This window comes from Giraffa tippelskirchi, chromosome 3 (assembly GCF_054371585.1).
Source record: "Giraffa tippelskirchi isolate mGirTip1 chromosome 3, T2T-mGirTip1v1.2.pri, whole genome shotgun sequence".
NCBI lineage: Eukaryota > Metazoa > Chordata > Mammalia > Artiodactyla > Giraffidae > Giraffa > Giraffa tippelskirchi.
The window spans coordinates 26,967,072-26,988,649 of record NC_137277.1 but is presented as its reverse complement, the minus strand read 5'-3'; the positions used below and the strand labels follow the sequence as shown (position 1 = coordinate 26,988,649).

At 37.4% G+C, this 21,578-nt stretch overlaps 1 protein-coding gene and 1 long non-coding RNA gene across 51 annotated transcripts in view; one reads left to right on the top strand and one right to left on the bottom strand.

Annotated features, from left to right (window-relative positions):
• The window catches only part of MBTD1 (mbt domain containing 1), a 63,894-nt gene that overhangs the window by 1,269 nt on the left and 41,047 nt on the right, over positions 1-21,578 (top strand). For 11 of the 50 annotated variants that reach the window (XM_081583352.1, XM_081583349.1, XM_081583339.1 and 8 more), the window contains exons 2-5: positions 379-442; positions 3,291-3,390; positions 4,326-4,425; positions 5,473-5,511. Coding sequence is in view for 3 of the 50 variants with exons in the window: in XM_081583348.1 (XP_081439474.1) it covers positions 15,961-15,963 (3 nt within the window). In the remaining 47 variants the exon portion in view is untranslated. Of the gene's footprint in view, positions 1-107; positions 219-362; positions 443-3,290; positions 3,391-4,325; positions 4,433-5,472; positions 5,512-15,655; positions 15,964-16,048; positions 16,144-17,055; positions 17,197-21,578 lie in introns of those variants that run through there. The other 39 variants (XM_081583355.1, XM_081583347.1, XM_081583350.1 and 36 more) reach the window with 16 other exon arrangements.
• On the bottom strand, positions 8,194-12,031 carry LOC145543065 (uncharacterized). The gene is made up of 2 exons (XR_014080420.1): positions 10,434-12,031; positions 8,194-9,832 (listed from the first exon to the last, which is right to left on the bottom strand). It is a non-coding gene; the product is annotated as an uncharacterized LOC145543065 (long non-coding RNA).

The window sequence follows — 21,578 nt, the reverse complement described above, 5'->3', positions numbered from 1 at the left end:
CAAATTTTAGAAGAAAGTTCTTCTCTTCATTCCACCCCACCCCACCCCCCTTAGCTCTGGCTGGGGGAGAAAGACTGGATTTGAGACTTCCTTTTTTGGCCGCCCAGGGTCGAGAAGTGGAGTCCTCACGTCTCCCGCGGGGCAGAGTTCGGGTGCTTTGCGTGGGAAGGCGCCTCAAAGCTGTGGGGCAGGCGCCGCGAGGCGTTTCGCACGTGGAGGTGGAAAAATTGAAAAGGGGCGGAGTGGGCACGTGTGGGAGGGAGAGGAGATGGGAGTGGTGTTTGGGAAGTAGTCGCCTTTTAAAAGGGTTCTAAGTTGGTGGGCTTTTATGACCATTGTATTATTCTCTTTTGTGAAATAAGAATCCTAACATTTCAGAGTCGGAAGAGACATTAGAGGTCACCCAAAGCCGCCGTCCCCTGTGCAGCCTCCCTGACAAGTGGTAGGTAGCCTGGCCTCTGCCTAAACCCCTCCAAACACTGAGCGCTCGCTGCTGCCTGGGAAAGCCCTTTCTGTTCAGTTGTTATGATTGTTGTTTGTTTATCCTTATTAGACTTTTCAGTCTCATTCATGTCTTTGTTAAGTGGATTCCCCTTTTACTTCTCAAATTTTCTCTCACATCCTCCTCACCCACCCCACTGTTCTCAGTGGCCTATATTTTGTGTGCCAGGAAAGAACGGCCAGGAAGTGGGGGAAGGAGGGCTTAAAAGATAGTGAGGGCCGGCTGAAACTTGGCTAGGTCAGTTCAGATGTGCAGGCTTATATGTCTGAGAATGGATGCTGTTTTTCTACAGGAAGCTTGGAAAATAGGATCTAGGGATTTCATGGCTGTTTTTTCTCACTAGTGCTTTTTTTTTTTTTTTTTTAAAGTTAGAAATTTCAGGATCCTGCCCCAAAGCACATTTCTCTATGTCTAAGTAACTTTTCTTAAGGATGCCTAAAATCGCCTTTTGGAGATAGTACCAAAGCCTATAGGAAGCAGCTCTTGGCAGAGGGATAATCAGAACTGCACCCCCCGCCTTTGGAACTATGTTTTTCTTTCAAGCTGGGCTTCCTTCTCAGGGCCCCCCTTCACAATACTTTCTCTATTTTTTTTCCAATTTTTAATGAGATTTGAAACTTGTTGCAATGCTTTATAATCTTTGTCTAGAGTTTGCAGTATTTTTCATCCTCCTTACATTGGTATGCACCAGCAGTTATCACACAGTGGTTGAGATAGTTCAGTACTACTACTGTCACTTAGAATTTTTCTAATATTCTTCTTCATTTGGTGAGCTATGCTGCTTCCAAAAGTTGTCTTATTGGCATAGGAATCTTGGGGGCACACGTTTTCCTCTTCCTAATGTAAAAGTAATGAATCCGGTGGGCTTCCCTGTTGGCTCCATGGTAAAGAATCTGCCTGCCACTACAGGAGCTGTAAGCTCAATCCCTGGGTGGGGAAGATCCCTAAAAAAGGAAATGGCAACCCATTCCAGTATTCTTACCTGGGAAATACCATGGACAGAGGAGCCTGGCGGGCTACAGTCCCTGGGGTCCCAAAAGAGTCAGATATACGACTTAGCAACTAAATAACACCAATGAATCTAGTATAAAAGCCAGAGAATAAATTTCACTTTAAACTCCCAATCCCCTCTTTAAAATATTAGAGCACAGAAATTTTTTTCTTAAAATTTGGAGACTGTTGCTCTCCAAGTATTTTAATGTGCTTACACTGTATTTTTTTTGTTTCTTTACCTCAACACCAATGAGTGGTTAGAAAGAAAATAGCTGTCTTTTTTTGTACCACCTCCTTCTCTGAATAACAAGTAGCTTCTATTTATATAGAACACCATACTCTGGGCTTCTGGGTGCTTTGCAAATTATGGCAGAAACTGTCTTGAGTAAAGATCTGTTCATAAGTATCTTAGGACAGTTTTTTAACTGTACAACTTTTTTATTTTATACCCTTTTTTATACACACTTTGACATATATTTTTCACTAAATTTAGTCACTAGAAGTTAACAAGGGAGTGAATACTAGATAAGTGGTAAAAGTTAATGGAGCTGTATAATTCTGTCTCGAAAGTTTCCATTAATATGGAGTTCCCGAGTTCCTATTCACTTTAAACGTAAACTGTCATGACTTACATTGACTGACTTTGGAGATATTTGCATCATAAACATACTAGACAGGAACAACTGGTTTTATTTTTAAAGAAGATACTACTGTATATTTTTATGACTGATTATATGTTGATTTAATTAGTATATAAACCATAGGTGTTCAGAGGCTTCAAACCGTCAGTTACATTGGAAATTAAAACAATTTAAATTGTTTTAAATGTAACATAGTAGTCAAAGGAAGGTAAAACTATAGCTTAGAAGTGAAAATAGCATACTAGTTTTATCAATAATAAACTACTAGATTACTAAAAGCCAAGCATTCTCAGTGATTTGAGTGACCACATCCTAAAGTTAGAGGTCACTGTTCTTTTGGTTGCTCCTTTGTTTCTCAATTTTTCATCTTTAAAATGGAATGTTTGCCAAAGAAAATTTAACTTTTTCACATTTATAATGTTAAGATAAGCCAGTTAAAATGTATTATTTAATTTCAGATTCAAAAGATAAACACATCATGATGGTAGAAGAGGAAGGACTTAACAGTTAAACTAAGCTATGCCTCCTAACACTAGGGTATTCTTAACTCTCCAAGGCTACTTTTAATTGTGTATAAAAATTGCAAAATAGTGTGATTTAATCATTAATTTTAAATGCTTTTTTTTTTAATAAGTTTTATTTCCACAAATTTAGAATTTCTCTTCTTTCTTTACTGCAGCCCACAAGGAAGGGTGGAAAGAAAATAATTCCCGTTTGAATAAACCCTGAATTTGAGGGGATGAAGTGATATAGTATGAGGGGCACTGACAAACTAGGTTAGCATTTCACTTCTGCCACTGAATAACTTCGTAGCCCTTGCTGGACAAGATTCTGTGCCTCAGTTTTCTCATCCTTAGAGTAGAAGGGTTGGTTTAGAATTAACATTATCCAATAGAACTTTCTGCAGTGATGAAACCATCCTATATCTGTGCCATCTGTATGGTGGCCACCAGTGACAGGTGTCTCTTGAGCTCTTAAAAAGGTTAGCTAATGGGACCAAGGAACCCAATTTCCAATCTGATTTAATCAGGTGTAAATTTAAATAGCTACATGTCTGCCACATTGGACATACAGATAGAGGATAGTGTTTTCCAAGCTCATCACCAGAATCACTTGTTGGGAATCTTGTAAAAATATAAACCTCTCTCTTACAGGTTATCATTCAATAGGTCTGCAGTGGAACCTAGAAATGCATGCTTCAGAAAAGTTTTTATCAGACCGGTTAGACAAACACTGTATGAGAAGATTTCTGAGGTATTTTCTAGTTCTGATGTTAGGATTGATAACTTAAAATGTAACATAGTGGATATGAGCTGTGGACAGAGTTGTCAGACTGGCCTGGCTCTTGCTCTGCCACCTCCTCACCTGTGATCTGTCAAGCTTCATTTTCCTCATCTACATAAGGGCCAGACATCAGTCCTGCCTTCCTTCAAAGGTTTCTATAAACCTCCAGTCAGATGTGATGACCACTATATAATAAAATGTAAACTGTAAAATGTTAAGATATCTTTCCAGAATGCCTTTTTCTTTTTTCCCTTTTCACTATATTATCTAATTCATACTTATAGAACTAGTTGTATACAATACTCATTAATTTAGTGATTTCTTGTCCTCCCAACTATTTGGCCGTAGTTTATAGTCTAGTGTTAGGACATGCATATTAAGTTTAACACTTTTTTGCGTTTCTGGTACTCAGCATGATTTTTGTGTATATTACTCAGTACATATTAGATAATACCATTGATTCACTTTACTATTAGACTTAAAACTTTAATTAGTTTCAGATTATTTTATATACCAAAGAAATAACTCACTTGCGTGTGTTTCAACTGTTCCATTATCAATACCCTATAGTTATTATTGTTAGTGGTTGTACATATTTTGAGCAACCAGCTCCAAATATATTTTTGAAAGATAAACACCAAGAGAATGTCATCATTTTACATCAGTATTTTTAGGTATATCAAATTAACACGATGATGAATAACCTATTTAACCTATTTTTGTTACATTAAGATTAATAAAAACTCTTGTTTGATTATTTAAAATACATTTACACTTTAGCCTAGCCTTAATATGAATTCTGTTATTTGAATGGAATTGATACCTAATAATGAATGATCTTAAAGACCATCTAGGTTAGTGCATTTCAGACTTAATTTTGATGAGGTCATTTTATTTTTAATTAGCTTTTCAAAAGGTTCATACTTAAGGATTCATAACTGTCTTCTGAAGAACTGAAGGACCATTCATACGAATTATTTTATTTTTCAGACATCTTCCTGTGTGGTAAGTGGTGTTTTCTTTATCTAGAAGAGAGGGAAATTGAGACCCAAGTAATTGTTAACATCCAAAGTCCTAAGTAATAAAGTACCAGAAGTTGAACCCAAAGAGATAGAAATTTGTATTTTTTATATATCAAAGATAATTTCCTTTTGCTCACTGTAGCTTTACATGTTAGAATATTGTTATGTAGAATATTGTCCTATCCTTCTCTGGGTACTTTTCAGTTTCTCTGGGTGGGATATTCAAGATATTATTGCTTTCAGTTTTAATGATTATATCATTGGGATAGGTATGTTCTTTCACGTTGAACTTGTGGGAAACAAAAGCCCAACAATCCCAAATCTTTATCGTTTATTTTTGTCCTAATAGTAAGTTTAAAAAGCATGAAGGCACTTCTGTTTAGCACAGTAAATTGTATTTTGATAGGGGAGTGAGGAAGAGAACAGCAAGAACTGAGTAGCTCCATAGCTTCTCTGCGTCATTACAGAGTATATGTTAATTCTTATTTTGAACTTCATTGATTTACACATACAACTTTCAAACTTAGGATTCTGGAAAACTTAGATTCCATGATTAAATATAAGACTGTCAATTATATGGGCCACTGTACCCTATTGGTATGGATAATGGAGAATTGGTTTAACTTTTGATTAGTTTATTCATACTGAGATTATATTATTAACTTGTTATTTAGTTGCTAAGTTGTGTCTGACTCTTTTGTGACCCCATGGAGTTTAGCCCATCAGGGTCCTCTGTCCATGGGATTTGCCAGGCAAGAATACTGGAGTTGGTTCCCATTTCCTTCTCCAGGGTATCTTCTCGACCCAGAGATCAAACCTGCATTTCTTGCATTGGCAGGTGGATTCTTTACCACTCAGCCACCAGGGAAGACCTATACTATTATTACTTGGTTGCATATTTGTATGTGTTTGCATTTAGAGTCTAAAATATTTTCTGTAAAATTTCTCCTGGAGAGGTTTACACTTTTATTGGAACCTGTGGGTGATTATATGAATAAATTAATGGTTATACCTTTTAATTCCTTTGTAGATTGTGTAAGGAGGAAGTTTCTTCAGGGAGACCATCACGGTAGGAAAATGAAATTCTACCACAATTTGTGACTTCTTCCTGTATTTCATCACTATAAAAACCTCTTTTTTGTTTTATTTTTCATTATAGAAGTGTTACATATTTGCTATTTAAAAAAAAGAATATGAAAAAGTTAAAATTACCTTCCTATCCCATTCTCACCCTGTTAGTAGTTTAGCTAGTCCTTCCAGAATCTTTCTAAATATATACATAAACATATATATATCAATCTCCATGTATACCAGCACATATTATTTCTTTTAATAAAAAAATGAGTCATATTACTCATATTTGGCAATTTATTTTTTTTCAATCAGTATTTTACCTGTTGTTAATCATCTACCTACTAATGGATAGATTGCCTTCATTTTTTTGCTATTACATTATTACTATAAGAAATAGCCTTCCACATGGATTCTTGTGTCGTATGAGTGTTTCTGAAGGATGAGTTCCTTAAGGTGGAATTCCCTGGTCAACAGACATACTCATCTCGTAAGTAATACAAATTACTTTCCAAAAAGATGGCATACATTTGCCTTTCTATGTGAATATATATGAGTGCTTTTTCTCTCATACATAAATTTGCTGATGCCAGATATCATCAGTCTATTTTTACCAGTTTATTAAATTTTTTAGAGGTAGTTAATAAAAATTTATTTCTATAAAAGTAATGCATGCACTTGATAGTACCATGTAAATCATAATAAAAGTACCCCTAGGAAAGATCCCTTGCAGCAGTCTTTTCCCAGTTCAGCTTTCATGAGACAGTTATTTTTAATTCTTTATCTTTGATTTAGTATCTGTCTCCATAATTCTAAATAGTAAACTTCCATTACCTGGTGTATGAGTTTCAGATACCTTCTTTTGATGTCCTCTGTGTTGGATGAGCAGTTACCATATATGCCCTAATATTAGGCAAGGTTTCCCCATCACCTTATAAGTTATCTCATCACCTTATATTTCAAGTCTTGAGTGACTGTATGAGTACCTAATGTGATTTCTCAGTTTTATTTTGAAGAACAAAGTGTTCAAAATGTCATATTACCTGAAACAGATTTATTTGGTCTTGGTCTTTGTTTTCTGTGCCTGTAGAAATTAGAACCGTAATTAAGAAAGAAAGAGAAAATAAGTTAAAATTGAACATAAATTTAAGATTATTCCCTTGATTCATATTGCTAGCGTTCATTTTAGCTGTATGACCTTGAGCAAATCACTTAATCTGTTTGAACCTCTGCTTCCTCATCTGTAGAAAGGGAGTAATAATAGTTGTAAGGATTAAATGCATTACTTCATATTAACTGTTTAGAATGTCCTTACTACATACTAAGCATCATATGAGTATTAGTTGTATTACAATGCTTAATGCCTCAGCATTAAGAAACAAATTAACACAACCTTCAAATTACCTTAACATAGAGAAATCAGATTCCAAGAGATCCGTCGGACTATGTGAAGAGTGGGAAATGAAAGTATTAACAGGTTTATTGATAGAGTTTTGGGCCATGGAAGGCTTAAATGAAGCACAAAAATACCACTTCCAAAAGAGAAATTCAGCACTTAAGTTCCAAAGTACTGAACACAGGTTTGAAATCTGCTAGTTCACAGCTCTAACCACAGAGAAGAGCTAGAAAGCAAGCAGTACCAGAATTGGTAACCTGAAATGATCGGTGCTTCATAGGAAAGAAATGAAGGCATAGAGACTTAAGAGTCATGGATAAAAAGAAGGAGGAAGAGGAAGAAAATAATCTTGCAGAAAAAGAAAGAGGGTGTTCTTGAATTGGGAACTCTGACCATGAAGTGAATAGAAATAGAAAAGAGTAAATCATATCCATTCAGAACTTCTATAAGAAGAAACAAACAATGCGAATCAGAGTGTATGGAGCTGATGAATATCTCTCCTTATCCCCAGAAGAAGAAAAATGTGAGGCAGAAGAAAATTGACACAGTGATACTCAAGATGAAATAAAACATCTTAAAACCAGTATTTGGAGATAAAAGTGAGGAAAAGCACCTTCACTCAAATAGAAAACAGAACAGAAAGGGACAAAAGACAGGAAAAAATAAAGTCAGATTAAACTGAGAAAAGAGAGGGAAAAATTGTAACAGAAATGAAGGCTAAGTTACAAATTGCTAACAGACAAGAGAGTCAAATGCAAATATGATAAAACGCATAGAAGAAAAACAGGAAGACCAAGAGAATGACAGTGATAATTTCAATGAAAGATGGGTCCAGAAAGTCGCATGTAATTGATGTTTCTCAAGAAGGCAAAAGAATAAAAGCATAACATTTAAAGCCATAATCCAAGAAAACTTTCTGGAAACAAACTTTCTGAATTTTGAATACGTCAAAATCTCATACCAGAAGATAAACGCCAAGATAGTAAACCTATGCAACTTTAAAGATTCTGAAAAATTCTCAGGGCCTCCAGGCAAAAAGATGAAGTGACAGGGGCCAGAGAATTAGAATGGTTTTGGATTTCTCAAAAACAACATACACAGCAAGAAATAGTGGAACATCACCAACTAAAAATATTGTAAAACTGGATCAGAAAATCAAAACCCATGTTATAACAGACAAAAGGCCCTTGAAACAGCTAAAAACAAAAGAACGGCTGAAGATATACTGGGCAAACAGATAATAAGACAGCAGGATTGGCAATGCTAATAACAGAAGTCAAACCAAAAAGCCTTGAACAAGACAAAGGAAGACAGTTTATAATGCTAAAACCACAATTCACAACAGATATAATAGTTAATATATGAACCAAATAACACCAACGATCTGTGTAAATCAGAAGCTGTAAAAAAAAAAAAAATGGAAGTAGTGAAAAGAAGCACTAAAATTTCAAGACTTTAATACTTTAACACTAGATAGTTGTTGTAGACAAAATATAAGAATATGAAAGCTCTAACAACATAATAAGGCAGAGATCTTCAGGTATGTCCATCACTACATCCTAATAGAGACTATATTTCAAACACCGAGTATTCACAAAAATCGTTGCTTAATGATGAAAACATCACTAGGTTCCATTCAAGAACACAAAAGCAAACCAAAAAGCAAAAAAAGCCACTTCCATCTTTAACTTTAGTAACCTTCTATTATATGTTATAAAGTCTTGGCAAATATGTTCATAGCAGTTTTATTCATAGCAATCAAGTCTGGGTGGAGAATGGATATTGAGAAAGTTGAGTAGCACTCAGCCGTAAGAAGCAATGAGCCATTGTACATGTAATAACATGGATAAATCTCAAAACCACTGTGCTGAGTGAAATAAATTAGATACCAGAAATGTCCATACAGTTTTATTCGATTTATATAGAATCTTAAATATATGCAAAATTAACCAATGGTACTAAAACTGCGGGGAGGAGAAAAACAGACTGGGAAAGGACATGAGAGAGTTTTCTAGAGTGATAGAGAAGTTCTGCATCTTGATAGGCATTCAAAATTATGCCTCAGTTTGAAAATACTAACTCTTGGGTAAAAGGGGAATGCAAACAAAGTGCAGAGTTTATAAAAATAACAATAATGAAAATACTACATATGTATAAGAATCTGTGGAATACACTTAAAGCCGTGAGCAGTAGAAAATTCATACTCCTAAATTATCAGTCAGTTGTTCAAGGAAAATGCGTATGTAACTTTTAAAGGTTTTTTGGGCTTTATCAGCAGTTGATACATTGGACAGCATCCAGTCTAGCGGTTAGAAAGGAGTTGTGAAAAGCTGCACAAGGCCAAGAGATTTTGATAGACCAAAGTGAGCAAGAAGAACAAGGAAGTTTTACTAGACATTTACTGATTGGTTAAAATGGTGTTACTTGCCTTAATGGAGGAAAAGGAGGTTTTGGAGCTGTGTCAGGTAATTTGTGCTGATTTGTGCCTAGGTTGACCTAGGCCTGTCTCTTCTGGAAAACCTGAGTGTAGCAACTTAACCACTAAATTGTGGTTTTCTGACTTGGGGCTCAGCATGAGCAACTCCATCTTTGGCCTCATCTGGTTACTTTGTTGTTCAGTCACACAGTCTTCTCCGACTCTTTGCAACCCCATGGACTGCAGCATTGCCAGGTCTCACTGTCTCTCAACCAATCTCATGGGGTTTGCCCAAGTTCTTGTTCATTGCATCAGTGATTCCATCCAGCCATCTCATTTTCTGACACCCTCTTCTCTTTCTGCCCTCAATCTTTCCCAGCATCAGGCACTTTTCTGAAGAGTCATCTGTTTATATCAGATGACCAAAATACTGGTGCTTTAGCCCCAGTCCTTCCAGTGACTATTCAGGGTTGATCTCCCTTAAGATGGACTGGTTTGATCTCCTTGCTGTCCAAGGGACTTTCCGGAGTCTTTTCCAGCACCACAGTTTGAAGGCATCAATTCTTTGGCATTCTGCCTTCTTTATGGTCCAGCTCTCATAACCGTACGTGACCACTGGGAAGACCATAGCCTTGACTATATGGATCTTTGTCGACAGAATAATGTCGCTGCTTTTCAACACAATCTAGGTTTGTCATAGCTTTTCTTCCAAGGACCAAGTGTCCTTTAATTTCATGGCTGCAGTCATCGTCCGTAGTGATTTTGGAGCCCAAGGAGAGGAAATCTGTCACTACTTCCACCTTTTCCCCTTCTATTTGCCATGCAATAATGATTTTACTTTTTGGGGCTCCAAAATCACTGCAGATGGTGATTGCAGGTGTGAAATTAAAAGACACTTGCTCCTTGGAAGGAAAGCTATGACAAACATAGACAGCATATTAAAAAGCAGAGACATTACTTTGTCAACAAAGGTCCGTCTAGTCAAGGCTATGGTTTTTCCAGTAGTCATGTATGGATGTGAGAGTTGGACTATAAAGAAAGCTGAGTGCTGAAGAATTGATGCTTTTGAACTGTGGTGTTGGAGAAGACTCTTGAGAGTCCCTTGGACTGCAAGGAGATCCAACCAGTCCATCCTAAAGGAGATCAGTCCTGGGTGTTCATTGGAAGGACTGATGTTGAAGCTGAAACTCCAATACTTCGGCCACCTGACGCGAAGAGCTGACTCATTTGAAAAGACCCTGATGCTGGAAAGGATTGAGGGCAGGAGGAGAAGGGGACGACAGAGGATGAAATGGTTGGATGGCATCACCGACTCAATGGATATGGGTTTGGGTAGACTCCGGGAGGTGGTGACAGACAGGGAGGCCTGGCATGCTGCAGTTCATGGGGTCGCAAAGAGTCAGACACGACTGAGCAACTGAACTAAATGGGGCCAGCTGCCATTATCTTAGTTTTTTTAATATTTAGTCTTAAGCCAGCTCTTTCACTCTCCTCATTCACCCTCATCAAGAGGCTCTTAAGTTCTTCTTTGCATTCTGCCATTAGAGTGGTATCATGCGCAAAGCTGAGGTTGTTGATGTTTCTCCCGTCTATCTGGATTCCAGCTTATAACTCATCCAGCCCGGCATTTCTCATGATGTGCTCAGCATGTAGGTTAAACAGGGTGACAGCAGATAGCCCTGTTGTACTCCTTTCTCTATCTTGAACCAATTAGTTGTTCCATACAGGGTTCTAACTGTTGTTTCTTGACCCACATACAGGTTTCTCAGGAGATAGGTAAGATGATCTGGTATTCCCATCTCTCTAAGAGCTTTCCACAGTTTGTCATGATCCACACAGTCAGAGGCTTTAGTCTAGTTGATGAAACAGAGATGGTTGTTTTTCTGAAATTCCCTTGCTTTCTCTGTAATCCAGCGAAGGTTGGCAGTTTAATCTCCAGTTCCTCTTCCTTTTCTAAGCCCAGCTTGGACATCTAGAAGTTCTTAGTTTGCATAATGCTGAAGCCTAGCATGCAGGATTTTAAGCATGACCTTACTAGTATGGGAGATGAGTGCAGTTGTCCGATGGTTACATTCTTTGGTACCATCCTTCTTGGGAATTAGGATGAGGATTGACCTTTTTCAGTCCTGTGGCCACTGCTGGGTCTTCCAGATTTGCTGACATAATGAATGCAAAACCTTGATGGCATCATCCTTTAGGGATTTTTAATAGTCCTGCTGGAATTTCATCACATCCACTAGCTTTATTAACAGCAGTGCTTCTTAAGGCCCACTTGACTTCACAATCCAGAATATCTGGCTCTGGGTGACTAACCACACCATTGTAGTAATTTGGTTCATTAAGATCTTTTTTATACAGGTCTTCCGTGTATTCTGTCTTTTCTTGATCTCTTCTGCGTCTACTAGGTCTCTACCATTTTTATCCTTTATTGTGCCCATCTTTGGCTGGAATGGCCCCTTGATGTTTCCAGTTTTCCTGAAGAGATCTCGAGTCTTGCCTCTTTTGTTGTTTTTTTCTATTATTAAGCCCTGTTCATTGAAGAAGGCCTTCTTGTCTTTCCCAGCTATTCTTTGGAACTCTGTATTTAATTGGATGTACCTCTCCTCTCTCCCTTGCTTTCAGCTTCTCTTTGTTCTGCTATTTGTAAAGCCTCCTCAGATAGCATCAGTTTCCCTTCTTGGTTACTTTAGCATAGTAAAAATAAAAGATTGAAAATAAATAATTCCCAACTCAGAAACGAAAAAGAACAGCAAAGTAAGCCAAAGCAAAACACAGGAAACAAAGGGAGTAATAGGTAAATGTAGAAATTAATTTGTTAAAAAGCAGAGAAAACTATACGTAAAATTGATGGGTCAATCCTGGACCTTTGTATTGAAATTCACAAAATAAGTAAACCATTAGCTAGTTTAATCAAGGGGGAGAGGAAGATGCATAGACATACAGAATGCATAACAAAAGGATAATAATTTGATACAAAAGACATTGAGAAAATCATAAACAACTATTTTGCATACACTATGCAAATAAATTTGAAAACTAGATGAAATGGATTATTAGGAAAATACAATTTAAGAAAATTGATCTCACCAGAGATTTATTTTAAAAAAATACTTCAACACTTTCTGTAGAAGAGATGGAGAAATTTATTAAGGAGCTATCCTACAAATAGCTTGCCTGGTGGCTCAACCAGTAAAGAATCAGATTCCAGTGCAAGAGACCTGGGTTCTACCCCTAGGTCCAGAAGATCCACTGGAGAAGGGAATAGCAGCCCACTCCAGTATTCTTGCCTGGAGAATCGTGGAGGAGCCCGGCAGGCTACAGTCCACAGGATTGCAAAGAGTCAGACACGACTGAGCAACTAACGCCTATTCCACAAAACACCAGACCCAAATAATTTCACATAGGATTCTGTGAAACCTTTAGAGACCAATGCTATATGAATCATTTCAGACCGTAGAAAATGAAGGAACTATCTAATTTTTGTGAAGCAAGACTAATAACCAGTTTTTGAACCTGTTAAAAATAATGCAAAGAAATGAAAATTAGACATTTGTGAATATCAATGCAAAATCCTAAATGTTGTGCAATCTCTAACACTATATTCAAATATATTGTGATAAAGTAAGGTTTGTAGTAGGAATACAAGAATGATTCAGTATTTGAAACTCGACTGATGTATAATTTGCCATATTAACAGCTCTAAGGAGAACAATTATACTTTCTTTTTAGATGCTGGGTAAGTCTGTGACAATAGGAAAGATCTATTCCTTATAGAAATTTTTAAGAAAACAGGAATGGATGGATTCTTCCTTAACGTGATTTTCATAAATATACATGTGGGCTGCCGTCTGTGGGGTAGCACAGAGTCAGACACGACTGAAGTGGCTTAGCCGCACAGAGTCGGACACGACTGAAGTGGCTTAGCAGCAGCAGCAGCAGCATGCACCATATACATACATGCGCACACCTTAATCCTAAAACTAGTGTCTTAGTAAGGAAACAATAAATCAGAAAGAAAGGGTGCCCCTTGTTTCCACTGTTTAACATTGTACTAGAAGTATGAACCAATTCAGTTAGGAAAAAGAAAACAATTATAAGCATAATGGGAAAGAAAAGTTTCTTTGTAGGTGATGTGATAGTTTATCTGGAAAACCCTAGAAAATTAACGACAAAACTTTCAAAATAACTTAGCAAGATCACCGGATATAAAATGATACACCTTAGTGTACTCTTGATGAAGGTGAAAGAGCAGAGTCAAAAAGCTGGCTTAAGACTCAACAATCAAAAAACTAATATCATGGCATCCAGTCACATCACTTCATGGCAAATAGGTGGGGGAAAAGTGGAAACAATGACAGACTTTATTTTCCTGGGCTCCAAAATCAGTGTGAACAGTGACTGCACAAATTAAAAGATGCTTGCTCCTTGGAAGGAAAGCTATGACAAACCTAAACACTTAAAAAAAAAGCAGAGACATCACTTTGCCAACAAAGTTCCATATAGTCAGAGCTATGGTTTTTCAAGTAGTCACGTACGGATGTGAGAATTGGACCCTAAAGAAGGCTGAGTGCCAAAGAAATTCACGCTTTTGAACTGTGGTGTTGGAGAAGACACTTGAGTGTCCCTTGGACAGCAAGGAAATCTAACCAGTCAATCCTAAAGGAAATCATCCCTGAATATTCATTGGAAGGACTGATACTGAAGCTCCAGTACTTTTGCCACCTGTTGTAAAGAGCCAGCTCATTGGAAAAGACTATGATGCTGGGAAAGATTGAGGGCATGAGGAGAAAGGAGCAACAGGATGAGATGGTTGGATGGCGTCATTGACTCAATGGACATGAGTTTGAGCATACTCGAGGAGATCATGAAGGACAGGAAAGCCTGGTGTGCTGCAATCGATAGGGTCAGAAAGAGCTGGACACAAGCAACTGAACAACAATGTGCTAAATAATTCAACAATATAACAAAAGGAAAAATTGCACTTACATTAACCACAAAATATAGTTAAATTCCTAAGATGATGCAGACTATAAAAAACATTTTATATTCTTAGTTAAGACATCTCAATATTATGAAGATGTCACTTCTTCCTAAGTTAGTAAATCTAATGAGACCCTAATAATACCCAACAATTTTTTGATACAGAGCTAAACTAGTTAGTACTGAAGTTTATTTGGAAAAATAAAATGTGTAAGAGTTTTGAAACATTAAAGGGAAAATACATGAAATGATACAAAGTTTAGATATGGAGGCAACTACATATGGAAACCTGATATATAAAGTAGTGTTTCAAAGCACTGTTACAAAATAGACATTTTAGTAAAAAGTGTTACTACAACTAGATGGGGAAAGATAACCTTAGGTCTGTTCTTCAGCTCATTTTTTGTGTGCTCAGTTGTGTTGGACTCTGCAACCCCAGGGACTGTAGCCCACAAGCCTCCTTTGCCCGTGGAATTTTCCAGGCAAGGATACTGGAGTGGGGTGGCATTTCCTACTCCAGGGGATCTTCTGATCCAGGAATCAAACCCACATCTCTTGTGTCTTCTGCATTAGCGTGCAGATTCTTTACCACTAGCACCACCTAGAAAGCCCCTCTTCACACCATACGTAAAAATAAACTCTGGATCAGTGATACAAATATCAAAAACTATACAAATAACATATATAGGTGAATTTGGAGATTTTTCTGTGACTCAAGATCAAGGTACATTGAAAGAAAATACTGGTAAATTTTACTACATTAAAAAATTTTAATTGCATGACAAAAAACTATAAGCAAAATCAAAATTTGCCATATATAACAGACAAGGGCAAATTTAGGGTAAATCCCTAAATACAAAGTTTTGAATAAACATTTGAAAGATTAAAGACACTGAAGAAAAGATAAAAGAAGAACAGACAAATCCACAAACATATACAAGAATAATAAAAAATGGCTTAATGTAGAACTGTACTGGTTTTTAATACCAGTTCCCACTAAAAAGGATGCGAGCTCCTTGGAGAAATGGTTGATTTCAGAGCTGGAGCAGTGTAGGTTTAAAATAATACTAGATTATCTTGATAAACCAGAAAGTAAGGCATTGTCCAAAATGGATGTGGGCATGTCAAAATGACATGACATGGAGTTCAGGGTGATCCTAGTAGCCAAATCTGGGGTGATTTGAACCCCCAAATAATTAAGGACAGTAATGAATTATAAACTACTGGGGGAAAAAAAGGAGTTAGTGAGCTCATACTGATAATGAGTAGGTAGGTAGATATATAAATAGGATGATGAGAGAGTTTCCTACTGACTGGTAAGAGAATACTAGAATTAGAAAATCATTTTGTGACATCATAATGTTTGGTCCTGCAGGATTTTTTGGATGCCTAATTTAGGGAAGAGATGTGTGGAATTTCGATGAGAAACAGTATTTGTTTTAAATGTGTCCCCAAGATTGCTTATTAATTTCAGGGAGAAGTATGTAAAGTAAGTATACTGGAAAACCTAGACAACACCAAGAGGGGAGGAGGCCTATCTTCTCCAAAAACAATTTTCTAGATTAAAGGAAACTAAGGATACAAATACAACATGTGATCCTGGACTGGAGGGAAGAAATTTTATAAAGGATATTATTGGGTCCATTGAACTACATATGGTAAGTTAGGGCAAAGTGTTTTATGTTAAATTTCCTGGAACTGAATAATTGTGCTGTAGTTATGAGAGAATGTTTATATTCTCAGGAAATGCACACTGAAGCAGTTTGGAATAAAAAGACATGTATGGGACTTTCTGGTGGTCCAGTGGTTAAGGTTCTGCAGTGGAAACTTCAAGGGGCGTGAGTTTGATCTCTGGCCGGGGAACTCTGATCCTTCATGCCAATGGGATGCAATCAAAAAAAAAAAAAATTATGCAACTCTCAAATGGTTCAGAAAAATATTTATATATTTAGACAGAAGAGTTAAACAAATGGAGCAATTTTTTATTGATTAGTGAATCTGAGTAGAATACACAGGATTTCATTGTACTGTTTTCCAACTTTTCTGAAAATTCAGAGTTATTTCCAATTAAAAAGTTAAAACAGCAGAGGAGACTGCACTGACATACCGTTTTCAGCCAGTATATGAATCAGCATATTGGCAAAAAAAAACCCACTCTCCACTTCTTCACTATTGCCGGAGTAAATTCAAAATGGTGAAATCTCCATGCAGGAGAATCTGGCAGTAGCTAAGAAAATTACTACTTCACCATTCTATCCAGCAGTCACACTTCTGGGAATATATCCTGAAGGTTTACTGCAAATAATTCATATACATGTGTATGTTCATGGTAGCAATATTTGTCATTTGTCATATGACAGAAATTGGTCATATTTTTCATTGTAAAACACTGAAAACTATTTAATGTCCAAGTGAGATTAGTTTGACAAACATACACAATGTAGAACTGTTCAGCTTAAAAAAAAATGGGGAAGATGTTTATGCTTTGAAACAAAGTGTTTTCCAGGGTAATTTTCTAAATAAAAGCAAAGGACAGAGGAAAGGTGTGTGGCCTTTTGTGTAAGAAGAGGAAATAAGGAAGCATAAATATACCTTTTAACTTTTTAAAACATAGATACAATAAGAGATGAACCAGAAAGCAATAAAGTTGGTTACCCACCTTACAAGAGTCAGTGGTAGGGTAAGGCAAGGAAATGATATTTCTCCAACTTACACTTCCTTGTATAGCTCTTGTGATTTTTTTTTGATAGTCCCTAAAACTGAAACTAATTCAGTGAAGATGTCAAGGGAGATGCAAACCTAAATAAAAGGATGGAGCATATAAATGTTAATTTTATTGGAGGCCAGGGTTTTCAGCAGAAGAAGAGAGAGACAAATATGAATGTGGGAAGGTAAGGAGAAGCCCTGTAGGGATGGGAGATGTGAGTGTGAACTCGTGATTTTCTAAAATACATTGTATATATATAAGACAAATATCACATTTTTTGTGTACATCTTTATTTCAACTCACATGCACTGAAGGGCTCCAAAATCAAAAAGATACCCTGGTAGCAATGAGCACATGGACCACCTAGGTCTTTATTTCTAACATTCCCGATAAAAGAAACCAAGGCTCTTTGGAGAAATGGTTGATTCCAGAGCAGAGACAGAAAGTGAGTATAAGATAAGCCTTGACTGTCTTGTGATGCCAGAAAGTAAAGAAATGCTCAAAAATGATAGTGCTATGAGAGAATGACACAGGAGTCTGCCTGAATGGGTTCCAACTGGCTGCATCTGGCATGGTTTGAACCCCCAAATAACAAAGGACAATAAGGAATTATAAACCACTGAAACATAAGAATCTAGAAGTTAAAAGCCATAAGAGAGGAAAGAGGGCTTTTCTTTACAAAAGAATATCAGCTGATGGATTATGGAAAGATTTCTGGGATTGGAAAATCATAGTAAAAGACTGGGCAAAAATCATCATTGAATGCTAAATCTGGAGTGAGATTTTGATGAGCAGTTTATTCACATGGTCTTGAAGTGTCCTCTATAGTAGTGGTTTAATTGCTCAGGCGTGTATCCAACTCTTTGCAACCCCGTGAACTGTAGCCCACTGGGCTTCTCTGTCCATGACATTTTCCAGGCCAGATTTCTGGAGTGGGTTGCCATTTTCTGCAAGGGATCTTCCCAACCCAGGGATCAAACCCATGTCTCTCTGTCTCTTGCATCAAAGGCGGATTCTTGACTGCTGAGCCACAGGGGAAGCCCCATCTTCCTATAGACTGCTTATGTAAATAAGAAAAATAGTAAGACTTTAGTGAAGAACCAGATGGCAACTAGACCAAGTCATCAAACTTTTCATCACCACTAAGGGGCAGATGGACACCATGTAATCTGGATTTGCTTCCCTGAGAAAAGTATCATCAGTTATGTAGTATTTCAACTGGGAATATACAGTCTGAATCTAATGATGAGAAAACCTCAAATCCAAAAAGAAGAAATTTTTATCTTAGTAAAGGAGAAGAAATCTGTGTCAAAGAATTCCAAATAATTTGTGTAGATAGTCCACCCTTATGGAGGGGATGCTTAATTCCCAACTCCTTAAGCATGGACTTCCAATAGTTCCTTCCAGAGAGTACAGTATGGAGGAGGGGAGAGGAGTAATTTTAGAGTAGAGAAACTGACATACTTCTCAGGCAAGTAATCAAGGTCAGCATCAACAGGGATAAATTATGTTGAAGGATGTATCCTTGATTTAACAAAGGGCACTTGACATCTGTCATCATCTTCCCAAAAGTATAAACCCAGTCTAATCATAAGGACATTGTACAGAAGGCATTGATCAAGACTATCCCCAAGAAAAAAGAAATGCAAAAAGGCAAAATGGTTGTGTGAGGAGGCCTTACAAATAGCTGAGAAAAGAAGAGAAGCTAAAGGCAAAGGAGAAAAGGAAGATGTACCCTTTGAATGCAGAGTTCCAAAGAGTAGCAAGGAGAGATAAATAAGGCTTCCTCAGTGGTCAATGCAAAGAAATAGAGGAAAATAATAGAATGGGAAAGACTAGAGATCTCTTCAAGAAAATTAGAGATACCAAGGGAGCATTACATGCAAAGATGGACACAATAAAGGACAGAAATGGTATGGGCCTAACAGAATCAGAAGAATTTAGAAGAGGGGGCAAGAATACACAGAACTATACAAAAAAGATCTTCATAACTCAGATAACCATAATGGTGTGATCACTCACCTAGAGCCAGACATCCTGGAATGCGAAATCAAGTGGGCCTTAGGAAACATCACTACGACCAAAGCTAGTGGAGGTGATGGAATTCCAGTTCAGCTATTTCAAATCCTAAAAGATGTTGCTGTGAAAGTGCTACAATCAATATGCCAGCAAATTTGGAAAACTCAGCAGTGGCCACAGGATTGAAAAAAGTCAGTTTTCATTCCAATCCCAAAGAAAGGCAATGCCAAAGAATGCTCAAACAACCTCACAGTTGCACTCATCTCACACGCTAGCAAAGTAATGCTCAAAATTCTCCAAGCCATGGTTCAATAGTACGTGAAATGTGAACTTCCAGATGTTCAAGCTGGATTTAGAAAAAACAGAGGAATGAGAGATCAAATTGCCAAAACCCATTGGATCATGGAAAAAGCAAGAGAGTTCCAGAAAAACATCTACTTCCGCTTTATTGAGTATGCCAAAGCCTTTGACTGTGTGGATCAAAACAAACTGTAGAAAATTCTTAAGGAGATGGGAATACCAGACCACTTGACCTGCCTCCTGAGAAATCTGTATGCAGGTCAAGAAGCAAGAGTTAGAACTTGACATGGAACTACAGATTGGTTCCAAATCTGGAAAAGAGTATGTCAAGGCTGTATATTGTCACCCTGCTTATTTAACTTATATGCAGAGTACATCATGCGGAAAGCACAAGCTGGAATCAAGATTGCCAGGAGAAATATCAATAACCTCAGATATGCAAATGACACCACCCTTAATGGCAGAAAGTGAAGAAAAACTAAAGAGCCTCTTGATGAAAGTGAAAGAGAAGAGTGAAAAAGTTGGCTTAAAACTCAGTATTCAGAAAACGAAGATCATGGCATCCAGTCTCATCACTTCATGGCAAGTAGATGGGGAAACAACGAAAATAGAGACTTTAATTTCTTGGACTTCAAAATCACTGCAGATTGTGATTGCAGCCATGAAATTAAAAGATGCTTGCTCCTTGGAAGAAAAGCTATGACCAACCTGGACAGCATATTAAAAGGCAGAGACATTACTTTGCCAACAAAGGTCTGTCTAGTCAAGGCTATGGTTTTTTCAGTAGTCATGTATGGATGCGAGAGTTGAACTATAAAGAAAGCTGAGTGCCAAAGAATTGATGCTTTTGAACTGTGGTGTTGGAGAAGACTCTTGTCCCTTGGACTGCAAGGAGATCCAACCAGTCCATCCTAAAGGAAATCAGTCCTGAATATTCATTGGAAGGACTGATGCTGAAGCTGAAACTTCAGCTACTTTGGCCACCTGATGAGAAGAACTGACTCATTTGAAAAGACCCTGATGCTGGGAAAGATTGAAGGCGGGAGGAGAAGGGGATGACAGAGGTTGAGATGGTTGGATGGCATCACCAACTTGATGGACATGAGTTTGAGTAAGCTCCAGGAGTTGATGGACAGGGAAGCCTGGCGTGCTGCAGTCCAAGGGGTCGCAAAGAGTCAGACACAACTGAGCAACTGAACTGAATAAATACATTTTGATACATCCACACAATGATTCCATCTTGCTACTTGATGATAAAAATAAATGAATTACTGATACTCACAACAGGGACAAATCTCATAATAATTATGCTGCATGAAAACCACACCCCCCCCAAAACTGTATGATTTCATTTATATTTAAAACTTTGAAAAAGCTAATGTACAGTGACAGAAAACAGATCAGTAAGCTATTTGGGCAAGGGATGGGGCCAAGGGAGGGAAAGAATTTACAAAGCAGCATGAAGAAACTTATGGTGATTATGGACAGGTTCTGTATCTTGATTGTGGTGATAGTTTAATGAGTGCTGTGTTTGTCAAAACTTGCCAAGACTGATAAAAAGGATGTGCTTGGATTGACAGCTGTATAGGAGGTCTAGAAAGCAACCATACTATATTGGAGGAGGAATGACAAAGGTGGCTCCAGGATAAAAATGAACCTTTGACAGTTGAAGGATTTAGAAAAAGGCAACAGATACACTTTTAATAGTGATTAAATGAAAAAAGAATGAGACAGTTGCTAATTCCAGGAAAAGTTATACCAAAACGGAACACAAAGAGTTTCCTGGTGGCCTAGTGGTTAGGATTACAGGCTTTCACTGCTGTGGCCCAGGTTCAATCCAGTGACTGGGCTGAGGAGCAGTAAATATAATCACATAAACACTGGGCTTATTCCCCTTGTGTTGCTTGGATGACATATTCTGTGTTTGCAGGGTCCATGGAAGAGATTAGAGTGTATCTCTGGAACAATAGTCCTTATAGATGCTTTGAAAAGGGCTGCATCCTGTATATTCCTCTTATTGTAATGTTCACAGTGTGTTAAGGGTTCGAAGAGGGCTTTGAAATAAGGAAAATTTCCTAAATATGTTTGATCATAATCCTTTTTTAAAAAATGTTAACAGCGTATAATTATTAAAACTAAAATGTTTGACTCTGAAATTTTAGGTTTATATTCTCTTAACAAGTTGAGTCAGAATAAGATACTCTCTATTGACCCTAAAGGGTCAGTAAATATGTTAGCTGCTAACCA